We start from the raw sequence: 20,434 nt of genomic DNA, 5'->3' as shown, positions 1-20,434 counted from the left end.
GTCCAGGATGGGTTGGAGAGGTTTTAGCTGGGGACTGTATGTGATGGCCAGCGGAATTCCACCACGATTTCAACAGCTTCCACCCCACCATCAACCTCAGCCTGGACCAATCTACACGGGAGGTCCACTTCCTAGACACCACGGTGCAAATAAGTGATGGTCACATTCAAACCACCCTATACCAAAACCCTACCGACCGCTATGCCTATCTTCATGCCTCCAGCTTCCATCCCGGGCACACCACACGATCCATTGCCAAGCACTGAGGTACAACCGTATCTGCTCTAACCCCTCAGACAGAGACCAACACCTACAAAATCTCCATCAAGCATTCTCAAAACTACAATATCCGCACAAGGAAATAGATCAACAGAGCCAGATGTGTACCCAGAAGCCTCCTACTGCAGGACAAACCCGAGAAAGAAACCAACAGGACTCCACTGGCCATCACATAGTCTCCAGCTAAAACCCCTCCAACGCATCATCAGGGATCTACAACCTGATACTTAGATGCCATGACGAATGGCATGGTATAAAAATCTAAACAGGACATAATAAGTGGAGGTCATACCCATGTGCTAAATTGTAGGGCCATATGATAAGTTACAGGGTAATATGCTAAACTTATTTCTTTTGAGCTTTTGACCAGTTCATCTGCTCTCTGTCCACTAATCCAGCTCCTCCAGGGTTTATTTCAATATTTCAACTCCACGAGCTGCCATTTCAAACAGTTGCCATTTCTAAAAAATCAACCTGCCAAACAAGTGTTTCTTCCTTCTTACCCAAAACGACCAGGTTTAATCCTGAGTCAGTGACAGATTTAAGATCTATTATCTCCTAATCCACCATGGGTAAAACTGGGAGCTTTATACCACTTTACTACTGAAAAAAAGGAGATTTCCTGCTTTCCAATGATGTGCAGCACCTGCTTAATCTAGCAGAGCAATGTAATTGACTTTAACTTTAACATAAATGTTGTTTTAGGTCATTTTTAGAGAGTTCCCAGTCTCCCTCTTCAGCTCCATCCAGATGAATCTTTGGTAACCTAGGCACTTGGCTTACAGGCAGAGGGATTAAATACCTTGCTGAAGTGAGGCCTTATTGACCGTTAATACTTACCTCTTTGCCATGTTATGGTAGATGGGTCAATATCAAGGCGTACAAATGAATTAATCTCATCTGCTGTTAAAGTGCCTGGATCGGTCTTGTTTATTCCCAACCTCTAGACAAAAATGAGAAGAAAAGCAATCAAGCAGACTTCCTGCTTAGAAAGCTATACAAACACATGTACCCACCCTGGTTTTTTTCCTCCTCTTATATCTTTACAAACTTTTACTTTTTTTTTTTAAAAAGCAGCAGGCTGAAACACTTCAATAGATCACAACATTGAGGCTAAGGCTCAAATGATAAACTACACAGAAAAGCACCTATAACAACAATGGAAAAAAATGTGGAGAGGAAAAAGGAGAAATACTCAAAGGCAATTACTCAAAAGGTCTCTATATAACACAACACCACCCCCTTAAGATAAACCAAAGAGAAGAGGCAACAAAGGAGACAGTGTGAAAAAGATAATTAACAAATAATTTATGCGTGATAGCTCTTTATCTTGGCCGAGGACACATCCTTGCAAATATCCGTGTGTGGCTTTACATGATGACTCTGTGCTGTGTTATAAACTTCTATCTGCCTAATTGATGTGCTATTTCAACAGCTCCTACACTACATTAAAAAAAAAAAAACCAAATCCTATCACAATATATTTTAAAAAGAACAGGAGTACTTGTGGCACCTTAGAGACTAACAAATTTATTTGAGCATAAGCTTTCATGGGCTACAGCCCACTTCATCGGATGCACAGAATGGAACATATAAGAACAGTATATAGCTACACACATACAGAGAAGATGCCATACCAGCTCTAAAAGGCTAATTCATTAAGATAACCTGTTATCAGCAGGAAAAAAAACTTTTGTAGTGATAATCAAGATGGTCAATTACAGACAGTTGACAAGAGGTGTAAGGATAGTTATCATAAGGAAATAGATTCAAGTAGTGTAATGACTCAGCCATTCCCAGTCTCTATTCAAGCCAGAGTTAATGGTATCTAATTAATTAATTAATTAGCCTCTTAGAGCTGGTATGGCGCACACACACTCTCTCTCTCTCTCTCTCTTCTTATATGTTCCATTCTATGAATCTGATGAAGTGGGCTGTAGCTTATGCTCACATAAATTTGTTAGTCTCTAAGGTGCCCAAGTACTCCTGTTCTTTTTACAGATACAGACTAACATGGCTGCTACTCTGAAACCTGTCACAATATATTATGACTGTTCTGCAGCATTTGCTCCTAATTCAGCAATGTCAAAAAAAATTTTTTTAAATGAATCTGCACAGAGATGAACCAAGAGAAAATTGTACAATAGAATCCTGATTTTATACAAAATGACTGTCCCCCCTCTGGCCCCAGAAAGCATTCTTCAGTGAATTACCAAGTACACTCAGTTTTTAATGTTAACATTTATAAATTTTAGATTTAATGTTTGTTTCAGTCACACAAATACACTCACATATTTGAATGTCAGCTTCACTAAACATTTAAAATTAACATGCAGTACTGTACCAAACAAAAACGCCTTTGCTCCTATGTCCCCAGTTTTACCAACCCCTATTTAATAAAGGTTGTGGATGTTCTTTTGAGACTGCCATCAGAAATAGAGCCCCACTGTATTTCTTTTTAAATAGCACTCTCTCCCAGCATTTGTGTAGTATTCTTCCAAACAGTACGTGTAGAACTGGGGGACTATGTGAAAAAAGTCTTCACAAGCATTTGAATAAAACCACAAAGTTGTTCTGACAATATTCACCACCCCTTTATTCACTTTCTGCAAACATATTACCCAATAATATTTGCAGAGAGCAAAAGTGTCATGAATACTCACATGGATGTTTTTGCACCATTAGTAACTATTCAAACCCTCCTCCTTCTTATAAAATCTTCGCTCAGTGACTCAGGAAGCAGAAACAGTATTATTTATTACTAAGGTGACCAATCACAAATACTGACTACTCGTAGCAATACTGTTCAGCACTGGAAGGGAGGAGGAGGAATTGATCTTAGTGAGGCTTAGTGAGGCGCTAAGCACCTGCTATTTGATCATGTAGTTAAAGATTGTATCATAATGCATATGCAAAAGAGGTCCTAATAAAGGTTGCACCAGCACCCTCACTTCTGGCATTTCCTAACTTGTGAGTGCTTGTCTTTGTAGCCTTGATAATATTCTTTTAACATAGTTTTCTGTAACTTTAAAAATAATTAACACCAAAATAATTGAGTTGCAATAGAAATTCTGCTGCACTTATTCAGAAGCTTTTAAGTTAATAAGCAGAAATCATTTGCAGCTCTACTAGCACAGAGAAACCCACCACCTACTGCAGAGCTATTTGATATTTCATGAATAACTGCAGTATCAGCACCTTTTTTTCCTCCAGGCACCCTAATATAAACAAAGACAAACTGAAAATATTCACTAATAGATTCTCTCAGACAAACTTCTGAGAGAGCCACTTTGCAACAGAGGTAAACAGACACCACACATATCCTGTTTTACTTTAAACAAGACAACTGAGTAGCATAAAAACTAAAAATACATAATTATAAGAACCATTTTTTAACAATTTGATATTAACCTAAAAAAGTGTAACATGGCTCCATAAGCAAACATTCATTGCCATCCAGTGGCTGTCAAATAGTCCTAATTAGGTCTGTGAATTGCTTCCTCAAAGGAATATAACAGTAATACAGAACTTTCATATGCCAAAGCTGGACATAGCAAAACAGCCCATGTCCTGGGTGTTTGTAGCCAAAATTTCCCCTCTTCCAACATTGGTAGATTGTGCTACAAGCCAACTGTTTATCTGTCTACCAATTCCCACCTCACACGGAATATATAATAGACAGGGAAGCTCAGGGAACATTTGGGATGAAAGTTTATATGTAAACATAAAATATGTGGAGAAATGCATTTTTATCACTCCATGCAGAGAAATGTGAGGACAGCCAGTAGTTCTCAACAAGTCTCCAGAAAGTCCCTCTTAAAAATGAGAAAATAAAATAAAAATTGAAAAACACTAGAGTAATTCAGCTTTCCCATGTAACTGCGCCATAATGGAAAGTATCAAAAAAACTAATCTTGACATTTATTCACGGAAGAGTCAGCTTATAAAACATTATGGTCTCACTTTGTGGGGAAAGAGATGCTAGTTTATAAAAAAAAATATTGGAACTTGACTCTGTAACTGCAAAACAGGAAGCTGCCAGAAAGCCTGTTAAAGCCTTAAGGAAAGCCAAATCCTTAAGGAAAGAGTGTACCACACTAAGGCACTTTCAGCTACAAATCTCCTTGTAACTTGTTAAAAATAATTTTAAATAGCACATTTTATAAGATATATTATACTTGGGGGAAAAAACAGGGAAAATACATTAGCAACTTACTTTCAAGCGGGCAAGCTGAATAGAAGAAAATTCTCTCACACCATTAACTACTGGAACCAGCCTATTATACAAAGCCTAAAAAAAAACCACACACGAGAGAAAATGTTGCAACTAAAATACACAAATACAATAAAAGCCTAACTTGATTCAAATCATTTAGATTATAATCTCAAACATTTTTGAACCAATGTAAATTGTTAGTGTATACTTACATTTAACCAATTAAAAAGAAATCCTGACTGGCAAGCAAATTTTCAAAAGAACTTAAGTGACTAAAGTGCCTAAGCTACATTTTCAAAGGTGATTTAGGCCCTTCAGCACCCAAGTCCCATTAACTTTCAATGAGACTTAGGTTCCTAAATGCCTACATTACTTTTAGAAATGGGACTTAGGTGCTTTTGAAAATGTTAATCAAGGTCTGAAATAACCCATTTTGTAATTAGTATCTGTAAAGAGATTTAAGTGCACTTTTCTGGATTCAGAAGTCTGTCATGTCAATGAAGCAACAACTATCAGCAAATTAAGGGGATAAGGCTGTGCTCCCCAGTTACAATAGAAGATCCACAAACAAAGAAGGATCTCTTTCCCATACCTTATTGCTCTGAAAACCCATGTTAACAATTAAGCAAAGTTCACAATAAGTTCAGTAGGGGCTAGAGAAAAGGTATATGGTAGTTTATTTCCCAGTAAAAGCCCTCCAGTGCACACCTTAGGATCAATACCTAACAGCGTCACTTATCTATCATTTCTTGTCTCAAAAACATGACATGACCATACAGTGAATAAATATACTGTCCAAAAAGAAAGGGTTTGGCAGACAGCTATGGCGCTCGAAGCACGCTGAACAGAATGCTGGAGACAAAACAAGAACTATAAAATGATATAATCAACAAAAATATCTACGTCGATGTTTACGGGAAACTTCAAAAGAAAGCCACGGATGGAACTCGTATAGGTAAACCTCACCTTATCAGACTGAGTGCTTTCATGCAAGATCCTTGCATCAATAGCAGCAGCCAGCAAATTATTAGCAGCAGTAATAGCATGGATATCTCCAGTCAAATGAAGGTTGAACTACAGATTGAAGATGAAATACAAGAATTTATTTAAACACACACCACTAATTTAGTAAAGATTAACAAAAGCAATCACTGCTTGTTCGGTTTTGGGATTACAGATCAGATCAGCCATTTAGCAGTGTTGCTAAAATATTATGATTAGACAGACTGAAAATGTAACAAGCCAAATGAATTTACTTGGTCTCAGCTCAGTGTCTAATATACTACAGTCAACAAGACAAAAACAAAACACAGATGTCATGGAGGGATACCTCAGCGGTTTGAGCATTGGCCTGCTAAACCCAGAGTTGTGAGTTCAATCCTTGAGGGGGCCATTTGGGGCACAAATCTGTCTGTGGATTGGTCCTGCTTTGAGCAGGGGGTTGGACTAGATGACCTCCTGAGGTCCCTTCCAACCCTGATATTCTATGATTCACCCAAATGACCTAAGAATGGAATCTAATGCGCTGACCACAACTCTGATACATGCACTTTTAAAGTCATATGTAATGGAGTATCAAAACTTGGAATCAGATCATAATCAGCCTTTGACTAGCTGAAAATTTTCAAGTTTCATTTCCTTTGACACTTCATTGATTTCAAGAGAAACATTCACTCAAATTTTACAGGAAAGTTAAAGCATGTGGTGGGGAAAAAGGGAAGATGTGCTGATTTCATTTATTTAGCATGGAGAAAAAGATGTTCCAAGGAAATTATAAAAATTATGATTTACTGATATGAAATGAGCTAATGGAACCTTTTCTTTGAATTGTCAGTCTTACACTTCAAAGATGTATCCAAAATCATAGAGTAAAATCTCTGGTGTTTTACAGAATGATTGGGTCATCACCCATCTTCACCCTAAAGGATTCAGAATTTTTAGTACAATGATGTGCTGGAAATATTTTAACAATATGCTCCTGTAAAACTGTTCTCTCTTACTTAATGATAAACTCACATAAAAGGGGTTACACGCATTCAGTAAGAATAGAAGTGACCAAAGAATCTGTTTCACTGCTTTTGTCATTTGAACAAAACCTGGTTCATAACCATGAAGAAGATGGAAAAATACTTGGTGAACAAGTGCACTTGTTGTATATGAGGGAGAGAGCTGGACTTTGCTGGAAACATAAATTTAGTATTTATATTAAAGTAGTGCTCAGAGGTCCCAATCAGAATCTGGCCTGTACTGTGCTAGATTCAGTACAAACCCATATAAAGACAAATCTTTGGTGCAGAGACCTTAACCGTTTAATAGTGACATGGTATGTATAGGAGTAGGGGGACACGTGTATGTATGTGATGATCCTCATCCACCCCCTCAATCTAGCCACTCTGCTTATAAAATGTTTATATTTTGCTCCTGAAAAGAACCACTAAGTGTATTCATAAGAAACCACACTGCCCAAGGTGCATTATTGAGGAAGAGTAAAGACCTTAGTGAGACTGGTAGTATCTTCCCCAGTGAAAATATTTTGAAAGTGTTCCACATATGGAGCAATCTGGTCTATTTCAAAGGCTAGCATATGTTCTTCAGAAGTATTTGAGGCCCAGGGATAAAGTCATCTTTGGCAGAGATTAATTTAAAGTTGCTAGCTGGATGAATTCAACCACAGGCAGAAAAAAAATCCTTTCATTTTGTGAGGGGGACATTTTAATACAAGACACCCACCCACACGTGCATCACTATTTTGGAATCAAATTAATTTCCCATTTATTTTCCTGATGTTCATCAAAAGCTCCTAACTTTTGCGACATTTTCTCAAAACAGTTACAGTAAGGTATCATTATTAGAGACTGGCCAACCTGGTTGAACATAATGTAATTTGGCTATCGTTAGTGGAAGGACTTTTGCTCCAAATAAATAAGAAATCTGTATTTAAAATTAATTCATTTCTTGAAACTACTGGGCATCTCTGTTCCTGCCCTCATCTGCAAAAAAGAAATAGGTATTCAGACCTTTTGTAACAGAGATATATAGACAAGGAACACTTAACAACAGCAAGTCAGATACTATTGTTTCTCCTTGTACCTTATTCACAACTAGCAGACTTTCTTCAGTACACCGGAAATCCGGTGGTGTTTGAATAATAGCTGGGACTTCATGCAACATGCTTTAATACTCACAGTCTATTGGCTTTTCTTCTACACTTCATATTTATTGTTTAGGTAATTCAGAATTTGTTTTTTTACTGGGTCTATAACCATGGCTCTAGAATTGAAGCAGCTGCCCGTTGTTACAATTGGAAAATTCTATTCACACTCCAGTAGAAGACAATGAAAGCCAGCCTTCTCCATAACTGTGATGGAGAGCCTGAACTCTCAGTGACTGGACGAGGGAGGCAATCCCTCTCTCCCACTTTACCCTCTGACATAAACATATGCTTTAAGTGCTTTTCTGGATCATGTCCATAGTTGGCTGCCTGCGCACATGCTTTACCGTGAGAGCACAGGGGAGCAGCTGGTAATGGTCTTTTTTCCATCTGGTCTTACCTCTTCCATTGGAATGACTTGAGCATATCCACCTCCAGCAGCCCCACCTGAGCAATTAAGCACATGGTCATGTCAGATTCACACCAATTCTGAAATAATCCTTAAATACACAAGAAATAAAGCACACAGCTTTGATACTTAAATATAATCAATATTTTAATTTCTATTACAGAAATCACTCAAACAGTGGAACCAAAAAAAGTGTATTAATAATAAAAGCCATCATCAGTTAGACAGTGATCTCAGTGATGAATGCTACCAACCTTGTAAAGCAAAATCTGGCAAAACATGTAATTTCCATGGCTGCACAGACTTATAAGCAAACCTGAAGCAGGATGTGTCAACTTTCATGACTTTGCTATTTCAAATGAAATTGGATACTTTAAAGATTCTTCCTCAAGGTTAATTAATTTGATTACTAAACCTGAAGAAGACACAGCATGGACCAAAGGAGGAATTAAATCCTGACTCTGAATGGCTGTTTTCATCACTTTACTTGATCAACATCTCAGACTACCATCGACGTTTTGCAGCACTGTTGCACTTGTTTACACAGTAATTTAAACAAATGTAGAAGCCCTACAAGTTAGAGATGGTAAAAACTTGTTAGACCGTTCAATCCTTCTCCTTACTAGTTCAATATTGTCTCCTGCATTATGTTTCCTAGTGTTTTGTATCTATATAGCTTCTTCTGATTCAAGGCTCTTACAAGAGGCCTGCAAATATTAGTCATGCTAGTCAGGAAAACTGACACCGTCTGGCCAAACTACACTTCAATAAAACAACTAAGAAGTTGAAAACAAACTAAACCCAAATGCAATATTTCCTTTTGATATGAAAGAGGAAGTAAGTTTTGCAAACAGTAAGTACCTTTAACTCCAAAAGTAGGCCCCTGGGAAGGTTGTCTCAGACATGCAAAGGAATTTACATTAAGATGTGCAGTTAGAGCTTGAACAAGACCAATCGTGACAGTGCTCTTCCCCTCTCCAAGCGGTGTAGGTGTTATCCTAACAAAACAAAGAGAAAAGATTTATCAGCATCTCTACTGATGTCAACTGAAGCAAGGATATCAAAACTTACACCTTTTTATTTGAATTAAGAATATTTGTACAATGAATTTCAACAAGATTGCATTATTGCCACAATACCTGTTATGCCCTACCTAAAGCTGGAATGTTGATGTACATGTGTCTTCTATGTGAGCTATTTACTAGGACAGCAGAAAAATAGGTTATTTTGGCAAAATTTCTGAGGACTATTGAATTTTCTATAGATTTCATTTAGACACAAAAGTCTCACCAGTCTCATGAATAAGTCATGCATCTAATGTAAACTAAGCATGCAATTGAGCCTATTGTGTCGTAAATCATGGGATTTTTATTTCCTACTGCTCAATACATAAATGAAATACTATTGAATGTTTCATTAAAACAACACAGATTTTGTTTGAAAGTCTTGACTACTTGTTCTTTAACTTCCATGTCCTTTAACTCTCAGCAACAATGTAAGACAGGGAGAATTATTAAAAAAAAAAAACCCCAAAAAACCCCACACACAACTGGAACCAACTAAACCAACTATAGTCACTATGTTCAGTTAAACGTGATGATGTTCTCTCAGCATTTTGCAGATTTAGAGCCCAGAAGGGACCATTATGATCATGTAGACTGACCTTCTACATAACATAGGGCAAAGATTTCATGCTTAGATTCCTGTATCTAGCCCAAAAACTTGTACTTGCACTACAGCATTTATATTTTAGAAAGACATTTACTTTTGACTCAAAAGATGCCAAGTAATGGAAGGATTCTTATTTCCTTAGAAAGCAACGAGTCCTGTGGCACCTTAAAGACTAACAGGTGAATACCTGTGCCACAGGACTCGTGGGTGAATACCTGTGCCACAGGACCCTGCTTTTTACAGATCCAGACTAACACGGCTATCCCTCTGATACTTGACATTATTTTCTTAGAGTTCAATTTCTATCTTTCAATCAGCCAATGCACATGCATTGGTAGCTGCTTTGGCAAGATGTGCGGTGTGTCATATAAGTGAAAAAACCCAGCAGACTTATTACATATTCCCAGTCGAAGGCCAATTAGAGGGCACTTTCATGGGATCAAAAGGAATACTACAACACTGTGCCTTGCATAGCGAAAATGTTTCTTAACCCTCAATTTGTGCACAAATCCTAAGACCCTCAAAGCTAATTGTTTCAGATAAATGTGACTTAGGGGTATACTCTTCTCTTGATGAGAGCACATGGCCTCCATTAGCTACAGTGGGAGTTCTGTGAACATTTTCTGAGAATATTACACTTCTGAGCGATAAAAGACTAAGTGAAATGAAAGATGCTCAGTTTATAGATGTCCTTCCTACCTTCAGTTCAACACACTTGGCTATTTGCATGTCACTTTAAAAAAAGAAAAGAAAAGAAAACGTTACTCACCTTGTGCAGTAACTCGTTCTTCGAGATGTCCCCCACTATGGGTGCTCCACTTCAGGTGTGCATGCGCCTCTCAAGCCCTTGACTGGAGATTTTCCACAAGCAGTGTCTGTTCAGACTGCGCATGTCCTCTACATAACCTCATGCCATGCTCTGAGGATATTTAGGGATGCTCTGATGAATCACCCCTCTCAGTTCCTTCTCTATCTGAACGTCCATCAAGAACAGTCTGAAGCAGAAGGGAAGGAGGCTGGGTAGTGGAGCACCCTTTGGGACACCTCACAAAGAATCCCAGTTACTGTACTGGGTGAATAACCTTTTCTTCGATGAGTAGTGGCCCTATGGGTGCTCCACTTCAGGAGACTCCCCAGCATCCTCCTCACAGGGAGGGGGGAGCTTTGGAATCAAGTCCAAGACTGAAGACAGTACAAGTAATGCTGGATCAGATCTGACTGTGTGCAGCAATGCATAGTGTTTAGAAACTATATGCACTGAATCCCATGTAGCAGCTCTGCATATCTCAAAAACCGGAATGTTTTTGAGCAATGCTGTGGAAGTTGCTTGTGATCTGGTAGAGTGTGCTACAATCCTTTGGAGCAAAGCACCAGCTGCATCAGAGTAAACAGTAATACACCCAGGAATCCATCTTGACAGTCTCTGTGATGGGATCGTGGACCCCTGCTCTGGCCCTGAAGGGGTTAAAAACAGCCCTGGGAAGGGGCCAAGGCTCAAGAAAGCAGTTTTTAGGCTGGGTTGATTGAGGAAGTGGCTGCAGGTGAGGCCACGCCCCAAACTGAGCGACAGCTGGCCCCTATAAAAGGCCAGGGAAGCCAGAAGCAAGGCAGTCTCTCTCTAGCTGTAGAGTGAGATGGGCCTGGCTGCAGGGAGCTAGACACAGGGTACCTGAGTGAAGCAGGGCTGGGGAAAGGCAGAGGAGCTGGGGAGCTCTAGCCTGGAAAGCCCCAGGCTGTGGCCTAGCATTGGGCTAATAGGTACTGGGGTTGCAGAGGGCAGCCCAGGGGTAGGCCAAGGCAGCAGGCCCAAACCCAACCTTGCCAGTGATGAGTAGGCTGATACTGCAGTCTGCCCCAGGGTGTGGGGCTAGACAATGACTGGCAGTAGCCATACACTGAGGCAAGGTGGGGATAGAGGGTAGGGGTTCCCTGAGGAGGGGAGACCCAGAGAGAAAGGGGTTACTGCCAGGGGGCAGCACCCCATGTGAAAGGGCACCGGGGTCCAGGGAGGGACACAGGGGCCTGAGGACAGGCGGATCACCAGCCTGCAGAGGGCGCTCCAGTGCTGGAACAGAGCTAATTCCCGGAGTCACCAGCAGGAGGCGCCGCAGGGGTGAGTCTGACCCGTCTACAGACCCCTTTGATTTTTCTGCGATGGAGACAGTGTCTAGGTGACTTCTGAAATTGGTTGGAGCTATCCAGATAAAAGGCCAATGCTCATCCTGCATTTAATGTATCAAGGAAAGTCTCTCACTGAGATTTATGTGGTGGGGGCGGGGAGGAATTGGTAAATGAATAGATTGGTTAAGTTGGAAATCTGACTGCAACTTAGATAAGAACTTTGGGAGTGGTTGTAGCGAGACTTTGTCCTGGAAAAATACTGTAAATAGTGGGTCTGCCATCCAGGCTTCAATTACTCCAGCCCTGTGGGCTGACATGATAGCTACTAGAAAGGTCATCTATATAGATAAGTGAAGCAGCAAGCTGATTGCCATAGGTTCAAAAGGAAGTCCCATAAGGTATCTAAGTACCAGGTTGAGAGCCCAAGTGGGATTAGCATTCTTAATCTGGGGCAGGGGGAGGGAGTGTATGTAAAATTCCCCAGGTCCTTAATAAATCTCAAAGATATAGGGTGCGCAAAATTAGAAAAAGCTGATATTGTGGCAAGATGAAACTTAACAAAGCTAATCAATAAACCCCATTTTTTTAAAGTCTAGTAGATAATTCAAGATGGCTGAGAACAGAGAAGATTCAGAAAACAGGTGATAACAGTGACACCAGTGGTGCAACCTCTTCCATTTCTGAAGGGAAGTAATTCAAGGTGATTCCCTCTGACTGTTTAGTAAAACTTGTACTCTTGTCGAGCAGATGGATTCTAATCCTGCGAATCATCTAAGAGCAATGCTTGGTGATGGAGGACCCCTATCTTGGAGTGCTGCACAGGACCTGCATCCTGGGAGTGGACATGGGAAATAGTAGGAAGCTTGAGCACAAGTTGAACAAAGGTGAAGCAGGTAAGGATACCATGCTTGCCATGGCCAGGTCGGTACAACAAGTATAATCCTGGCCTTGTCCTGGACTATCTTGTTCATCATTCCTAGAATTACTGGTGGTGAAGGGACTGCATAGAACAAACCCTTTGTTCAAGGAAGGAGAAAGGAGTCTGTGAAAGAGAGATGACCTAAGCCTCTTCTTGAGCAGAATAAGTAGTATTTCCTGTTACTGGATGTTGCAAGTAGATCCACCTGTGGAAGTCCCACCTCTGTAATATCCCATGAAGGATTTGCGAGTCTAACTCCCATTCATAGTCCCAGGAGAAGCACCTGCTCAGCATATTATCAGCTGTGACATTCTGGACTCCAGGACGATAAAAAGCTAAGATCTCAATCCGATAGGCTATACAACAATTCCATAACTTTACAGCTTCAGCACACAGTGAGGGGAGATCGTGTTCCTCCCTGTTTGTTGACATAGATCATGCAAGCTACTTTGTATATATCATGATTTTGATTGAGTTGTACAAAATGAGGGGTCAGAGCTGAAGGCAGGCATTCTTGACTGCCTTGAGTTCCAACAAGTTGATGTAGAGACTGGTTTCCTGAGGAGACCATCTGCCCTGAGTTGTGTGTGCATTGAGGCATGCTCCCCACGCTAACAGTGATGTGTCTATTGTCACAGTTATTGTTGGAGCTGGGCAGATGAAAGGGAAGCCCATGCAGATATTGCATTGATCTTTCCACCAATCCAGGGACATCTTTACCAGGAGAGGAACCGTAACCTGTTGTCCATGCTGTCTCTGGTTGACAAAGAGGTTCTCCTGAACCAGACCTGAAAGCAGGGGAGGCATAATCTTGCATGCTTAGTCATGAAGGTGCATGTTACCCTATGACCCAGAAGATGCAAACAGTTTCTAACTGTAGTATGGCTTCTGTGAATCATCCCAACCAGACTAGATAAAGTTATGAGTTTGTCTGTAGGAAGGAAGGATCTGGCTCCTAGAAAATCTAAATATGCCCCTATGGATTGTATTCTCTGTACAGGGGCTAACTTGGACTTCTTTACGTTTAGCTGGAGACCCAACTCCTGGAAAATGAAGAGTGCTGTCTGATTAGTACTGATTTCAGTAGTCAGTCATCACTATACGGGAAGACTAAAATTGCTTCTTGCCAAAGGTAAACACCTGCTACCACTAAAACCTTCGAGAACACCTCTGAAGCCACTGAAAATAATCCTGGCTCATGGTCAAGTGCAGGTATCCCCTGTGTGCGGGATGTATTGCTATATGGTGTCCTGTAGGTCAAGGACTGAAAACCAGTCTTCTGCCTCTAAAGAGCCACCACAGTCACCATATAAAACTTTTTAGACTTTACAAAATTGTTCAGTTGTCTTAGATCTTTTTGGCAAGAGAAAATACTTTGATAAAACCCTTTCCCCCTGTCAGGGTTTGGGACAGGTTCTACTGCTCTTAAACAAAGGAAGGAGTGTAGTTCTTGACTCAGTATAGTCTCATGAGATGGATCCCTGAAGAGGGAGGGAATGGGGAGGTTGGGAGGGACAGGAAGTGGATGGTGTAGCCCAATGTTATAACCTCCATGACCCACTTGTCGTAATATGCTGCCAGGCCTATTGGAAATGGGAAAAGCGGTCTCCAAAAGTGGGGTGGTGGGCAAAGGTTTGCAGCTCACAAGAGGTGAGAGAGGAATTGAGCCCTCGACCTATCTGTCAAAATTGTTGTTTCAATTATGATTGAGCACTAGCTGAAAGAGAATGGGAAGATCTTTTCCTCTGGAATCCCTGTCTTTTTCTAGTCGGTTCAGTGATTCTGTGAAAACCAGAGAACTGAGCCAGGTACAATCTCTGTGCAGTTTGAGACCTGCTAAATCTTCTTGTTTGTAGGGAGACTGGAAAACAGAAATTCTGAGTCCCTGGGGGGAATGTAACATTTCTTATCTGCCCATTTACAGATTGGTGGTATGGTGACAGGAGTTTTCCACAGTCTTTGCTGGATCCAGGAGTGCATCGGCAATGGGTAGCCAGTCCTAGATAGGTATCCCCAAATGCAAAATATCCTGGAGCTTGTGATGCGAGACTCCTTCTCAAAACGGTATCTGGAGGATCCACCACCTTCTTTGCAAGGTCCTGAAATTGACAAAAACTATCAGCCATTGATGGTGGTAGAGGCATGACTACCTCATTCAGAGATAGAGACAAAAACAGAGGTGAGGGGGCTGTCCCTTTGTCTGTCCTAGCCTCCTGGTTCCTCAAAGGTCTTCTCATATTGGGGATTTGGTGGAGGAGATGATATGATCCTAGTTTCCTGGTGCAGTGGAGCAGGAAGTCTGGCAATTTATTGCTGAGACACCACCCGAGGACCCCAGTGTGGCCATTGGGGAGGCTCACATGGGAGTGGAAGTGGTACCCAGGACTGATCCCATCATCCCTGACATGGACGAGGGTCTTTATCAACATAAGGATTCCCATAATGATGTGGAGGGGTACCCTGCACTGATGATGAGGACACTGAATGTCACCTTCATTTCCCTCAATATCCTCCAATGGGAGGGCTGGCGGGGGTGGGGAGAGGGAGGAGGAGAGTAGAAATTGATTGAGAATCCTGCGGTACGTGGAAGCACTGGTAATCTGGAGACTGGGGCCTTGGTAGCGAGAGTTTTTTGGTACCCACAAGCAGAGGAGACTCCAGCTTGTCTGTCTTACTTGTCTGACAAGTCCCTGGAGTAATGGAATTCTTGCAGTACCGAGTGGGTCACTATCAACGCAACAGTTGACTTCGGCAGTACTATTGGTTTGGAGCATACAGGTATTGGGCCCAAAGGAGTGAACTTTTGTCAGTACAGACAGAGCCAAGTGGGAGGACGCCACAGGTAAATTTGAAATAGATGATGCCAATCTGAAGGCAGATGGTACCAGGGCCCTGCTGGTGCCATATTTCTCTGAGGTGCTCTGGGATCTCCATTCTCCGTCAGTACCGTCTTTCACCTGCACAATACTGAGTTGAGAGGTCAAGGCCTCCAACACCACAGACCTAGCAGGAGATCGGGATTTCTTGGGAGCTGGCTCCTTGTGGTGGGAGACCAAGCTCCTCCTCCTCTTCTTCAGAGCCTTTCCTGAGTCCTCCAAGATCATCTCCTTCTTCTGCGAGACCTTAGCTGAAGTTGAAGGTGCACTGGATCAGTACGGACACAGATGTACAGGTGGGGGAGGTCCTGGTCTGATTCGGAAGGAAGCACCCCAGCAGCATCTTTAGCTTGGTCTCCCGATCCTTCCAAGCTCTAGATTTCAGAACCAGGCAAAAGTTACACTTTTAGGGCAGAGGGGACTCTCCCAAGCAACAGGTACATTTAAAATGGCTGTCACTGATTGGTATAGCCTCCTGACAAGAGAGTCTGCGTTTGAAACTTGACGAGTCAGGCATGCCCAGCCAAGCCAAATAAGCTCTCCAGAATAAAATGGGGGAAGAAAAACAGGGAGAGGAAAAACTGAAACCTCTCACAACACTAACTAGAACACTGAACTAACTAAACAACTACAAAACATGCCGAGGCACTCACAAGGCAGATACACTAGAGCTGCATCTCAGGCCCAGGCAGTAGAGAAGGAACTGAGGTGGTTTGCCTGAGCAGCCCTATGTATCCTTGGAGTGTGGCATGAGGTTGTACAGAATGCATGTGCAGGCCAAATGGACACTGCTAATGGAAAATCTCTGATCAAGGGCTCGAGAGGCACATGGACACCTGAAGCGGAACACTCACAAGGACACTACTGGAAGAAGAATACTCCCTTAGCTAAAATTTAGTATGAACAACATATGGCTCAGAAAATTTTCAAACACACTCAAAATGATTCACTTGAGGTGTGTGTTTCTTTCATCAGTGAGAGAAAAATGAATACAACCCAAGAGTACATTTTCATTGACATCATTCCTGCTGAACTCACAAGGAAAAGCTTTGCAAAAAAAGGAACACGTCACTGTTTAAATCTGTGGTATCTTTACTGAAACAAATAGTTTACTTAAGGCATGTGACATTAAGGATTTCATTTTCATTCCCATGGAAATACAAGCATGCATGCATATGCTAGCCAAAAGGGGCAACTCCTATATTATGACCTCTTCAAGACTCAAGCTAAATATACAATTCTAATTAGAAACATCTCATTTTCCTACTCTAGCAACTTTGCAAGGTATTGTTGTCCAGTATAAACTCAATTCATAACCATGAGGCACAAAACAAACTGAAATCCTCTTTTTGCAGACAGCTATGAAATTGTCTGGCTAAGAGAGAGAAATTCTTAAGCTATTTCTTGACCGTAATAAAGATGATGACTCTTAACCCAATAGTTTATAGCTTAATAAAGAAACACAAAAACCACTCAGTTTGTCGCATATTTATGTTTTGATTTCTAAATGGCAATAAAAATATCAGGCTATAAACTTTGACAAAAAAATGCATGTATGCCCACGGGGAGTTCTGCATAAGTAAAGATTGCAGGTTAGGGCCCTGGGAATGTAAATATTAACAGAAATACACATCCAAGGGCAGAAACAATATTTATTATTGAGAAAAGTAGAAAAATGAATGTATCTGCTGCTTTTTAGATTGTTACTTAAAAAAACACTATCTTATTCTATTTTAATATGAAATATATCAGCTCTTTCCAAGAATGAAATCCTGCCTCACTGAAGCCAAAAGGAGTTTTGCCATTGATTTCAATAGGGCCAAGATATCAGCCAACATCTTTAGATTTACTTTTAAAAATATTTTAAAAATATTTTCTTGGGATGTGTGAACATGACCCTAAAATCAGTTCAGGATATACTAAAATGATATCATAATAGTGATTAATAAGAAATTGATTGTTTAAGAAAAATTCCTAGAATTCTTACTGAAGAAAAAAGGGTAAAGACAAAATATCCCATAGGTGTCATGTATTTAACTCGGGTTACTGTACATCTTTGACAGGCAAACAAAATTTCAAGTCTGTTTTAAACTCATCCTAAAAGGGAAGATAAAGTATAGAACTATAGGACTATCAAGCCAAATCCAAATGGCTGAACTTAAAAACACCATGCAGGTGGGAATGGGAGAAAGTTTCGTTAATTTAGACAGTATGCCTCTCCAAGTTTCTCCTGCAAGTGCTGACACTGCATACATTAAAAAACCCTGCAAGATGTGAATGGCTTTTGGTGTTTAATAAGGATTACACACTTCTGCAAAGATTTAACACGATGACAACATCAAACTGTTTGTTATAAAAACTAAGAAAACTACCAAGAATAAAAACCCTTTAACTGTTTAATGAGGATTATAGCAAAGAATCTTCAACAAAAGCATCTCAGCTGTACAAAGGTTATGTTACTAAAGCAACAAGATATGGATGTAAATGTACGAATCTAGGAACAAAGAACGAAAGCAGCTGTCAGGGGCTGCCCATGAAGAACACAGAGGCAGGCCCAGTGGAGGGGTCTGAAGCAGTTGGGTCTTCCTAAGGTTCCAGGGGATAGTAAACCTTAGGGAGATAGACAAGCATATAGACTGTTTTATTGCTTTAAAATCCTGTTCTCTTATGCTTTGCTATGTTTCTGCTGTTAAGATTAAACAATACTTCAAGAAAGCATTCTGGTCACCGTATTAACCACTGGTCACCAGGTCCAAAATGGAAGATTTATAGGTGCCAGGCCCATTTGTCTTGCGGAGAAATCTCAGTTGACACTCAGGGTACCGTAATCCAGAGCCAAGCCTAAATGTGGGAGAATTGCGCGGTTACACCCCAGCACAGCCCCCAGCAAGAGGCCTAACACTTAAGGCCTAACTCAGAGACGAAAGGGGAGTCAATGGTGTAGCTAGCCCTGTTACCATAACACCTCTGCATTATGCACCTAGACTATTTGGTTAGTTTTATGTTTAAAATAATCTAACCTGGCTGCCAATGGCTAGCTATAGCTCTGTTGCACATTTTTAGAAAGATCACATTTGGAATGTGAGCCTGTGCTTTGATCTTAAGCAACACTGGAAGGAATTAATTTTAAAAACACTCATTTTTACTCAGATACAGTGGACTCATGCTCATGTTTACATTCTTCTTTGAATTTTCCTTTAATAGATTTTGAATAGAAACATACAAAGCCCATAATCATTATTCTCCTTATAATACTTATTTCCCCTGCTACCATCGGGTCACCAATTTCCTGGCAAAATATGAAATTTTCCATAACTTTGGAAAGTTTGTTTTTTCAAAATATGATCATAAAGAAGAAGTTTGCAAGTATTTATCTTTTGTCTTTATGTACTACATTCAACTTATAGTGAAAATATTTCTGTGGGAAAGCCACATGAGGTCTGATTGAAAGAAAAAATAAACATACAAACAGTGAGATGATACACTGCACCAGCTGTAACCTCCACACAGTTAAGGGTATTGTAAGAACCCAGCAAGAAACTTACTGTATACATTTTCAGATGATACTACAATGGGGGCTTTTTGCTTAGCTTTCTTGATATTAACTCCTCAGTATCACTGGTTCTGGTGATACTGATGCACACTGTACAGTTGCTGTTGTTGTACAGTGCTCTTGTTCACACAACTCTGAGCTACATGGTCTTGAAATGTTTCCATTCTGAATGGATGGGATGTGGGACTCTGTTAAATGAAAGTGCGAGTAAGAAAGATTTGCCAGCTTGTGGCAACGGATTAAATCCTGCATACAGCTATTCAAACTGGGTCTGGCACTTAATATTTCTATACATCTGACATTTGGAGAGTTTTTCTGAAATTAGGGAGAATGTTCAGTATCCCCAGCACCCAACACCTCCAGAAGACATACCAATGGACTAAACTGTTCCTTTTCTGAGTAGGTCTCTGAAACGTGTGCATTTACATCAGACTCTATCATTTCCACAGGAAGTGAAACAATTATGTTCTGGATACATGGCATTTTGGGTATAAAAGTTCAGAATCATAACCAAGAAATGTATAATCCACAGCAAGTTGAGGAACAGATTATACAGAAAATCAACTTGGCTTATGAAATGCTGAACATTATGCATAATTAACAACTCCCCATAAACTGGAGTAACCCATAAATGCAGAAATAGAAAAATCGCAACAGTTCCCTGTGAAGCCACGTGTCTTACTAAGCCATTTTAGCACACTTGCTCCAGTGGCCAAAACTACAGCCTTTTAAAGCTGTTTGTATTTTTCTTTGGTTTCAAAGTAAACATAAAAATCCAATATAAAAATGTTGTTGTTAATCTTGTCCTGGCAGGGGGAAGAACCAGATGGCCGACAAGATCATTTCCAACTCCAGCTTCCCCAATTCTGTGCTGTTCTTTCACCATCCTGAAAGGCCTTTTCCCCCCAACAGGCATTGTTGCCCACTTTCCTCACTGAGCAAATAACTGTGGGGAACCCGAACTCTATTCCCACTCTCATTATTGAGAAGACCACAAACAAGGAAGCAGTACATTTTAAATATGAACAAAAATAAATCACATCTAAGAAACTTACTGGCACTGGACATAAAAAATTAGTCAATATTTTACAGCAGCAGTTCTCAAACTGTGGGTTGGGACCCCGTTTTAACGGGGTCACCAGGGCTGGAATTAGACTTGCTGGGGTCTGGGACTGAAGTATGACCCCAGCGCCCAGCCTGGGGCTGAAGTCCTTGGGCTTTGCCCCCACCCCCAAGCAG

At 40.7% G+C, this 20,434-nt stretch overlaps 1 protein-coding gene across 2 annotated transcripts in view; it reads right to left on the bottom strand.

Moving 5' to 3' along the window:
- MTHFD1L (methylenetetrahydrofolate dehydrogenase (NADP+ dependent) 1 like) overlaps window positions 1-20,434 on the bottom strand; it is a 229,604-nt gene that overhangs the window by 163,421 nt on the left and 45,749 nt on the right. For both annotated transcript variants that reach the window (XM_045010253.1, XM_045010255.1), the window contains exons 12-16: window positions 8,917-9,053; window positions 8,047-8,093; window positions 5,462-5,569; window positions 4,496-4,570; window positions 1,120-1,222 (exon numbers count right to left, since the gene is read on the bottom strand). In XM_045010253.1, coding sequence (XP_044866188.1) covers window positions 1,120-1,222; window positions 4,496-4,570; window positions 5,462-5,569; window positions 8,047-8,093; window positions 8,917-9,053 — 470 coding nt within the window. The remainder of the gene's footprint in view (window positions 1-1,119; window positions 1,223-4,495; window positions 4,571-5,461; window positions 5,570-8,046; window positions 8,094-8,916; window positions 9,054-20,434) is intronic.

The sequence above is a fragment of the Mauremys mutica genome, chromosome 3, assembly GCF_020497125.1.
Source record: "Mauremys mutica isolate MM-2020 ecotype Southern chromosome 3, ASM2049712v1, whole genome shotgun sequence".
NCBI classification, from domain to species: domain Eukaryota; kingdom Metazoa; phylum Chordata; order Testudines; family Geoemydidae; genus Mauremys; species Mauremys mutica.
The sequence above is the reverse complement of the archived record's forward strand: the minus strand, read 5'-3'. Positions and strand labels throughout refer to the sequence as shown.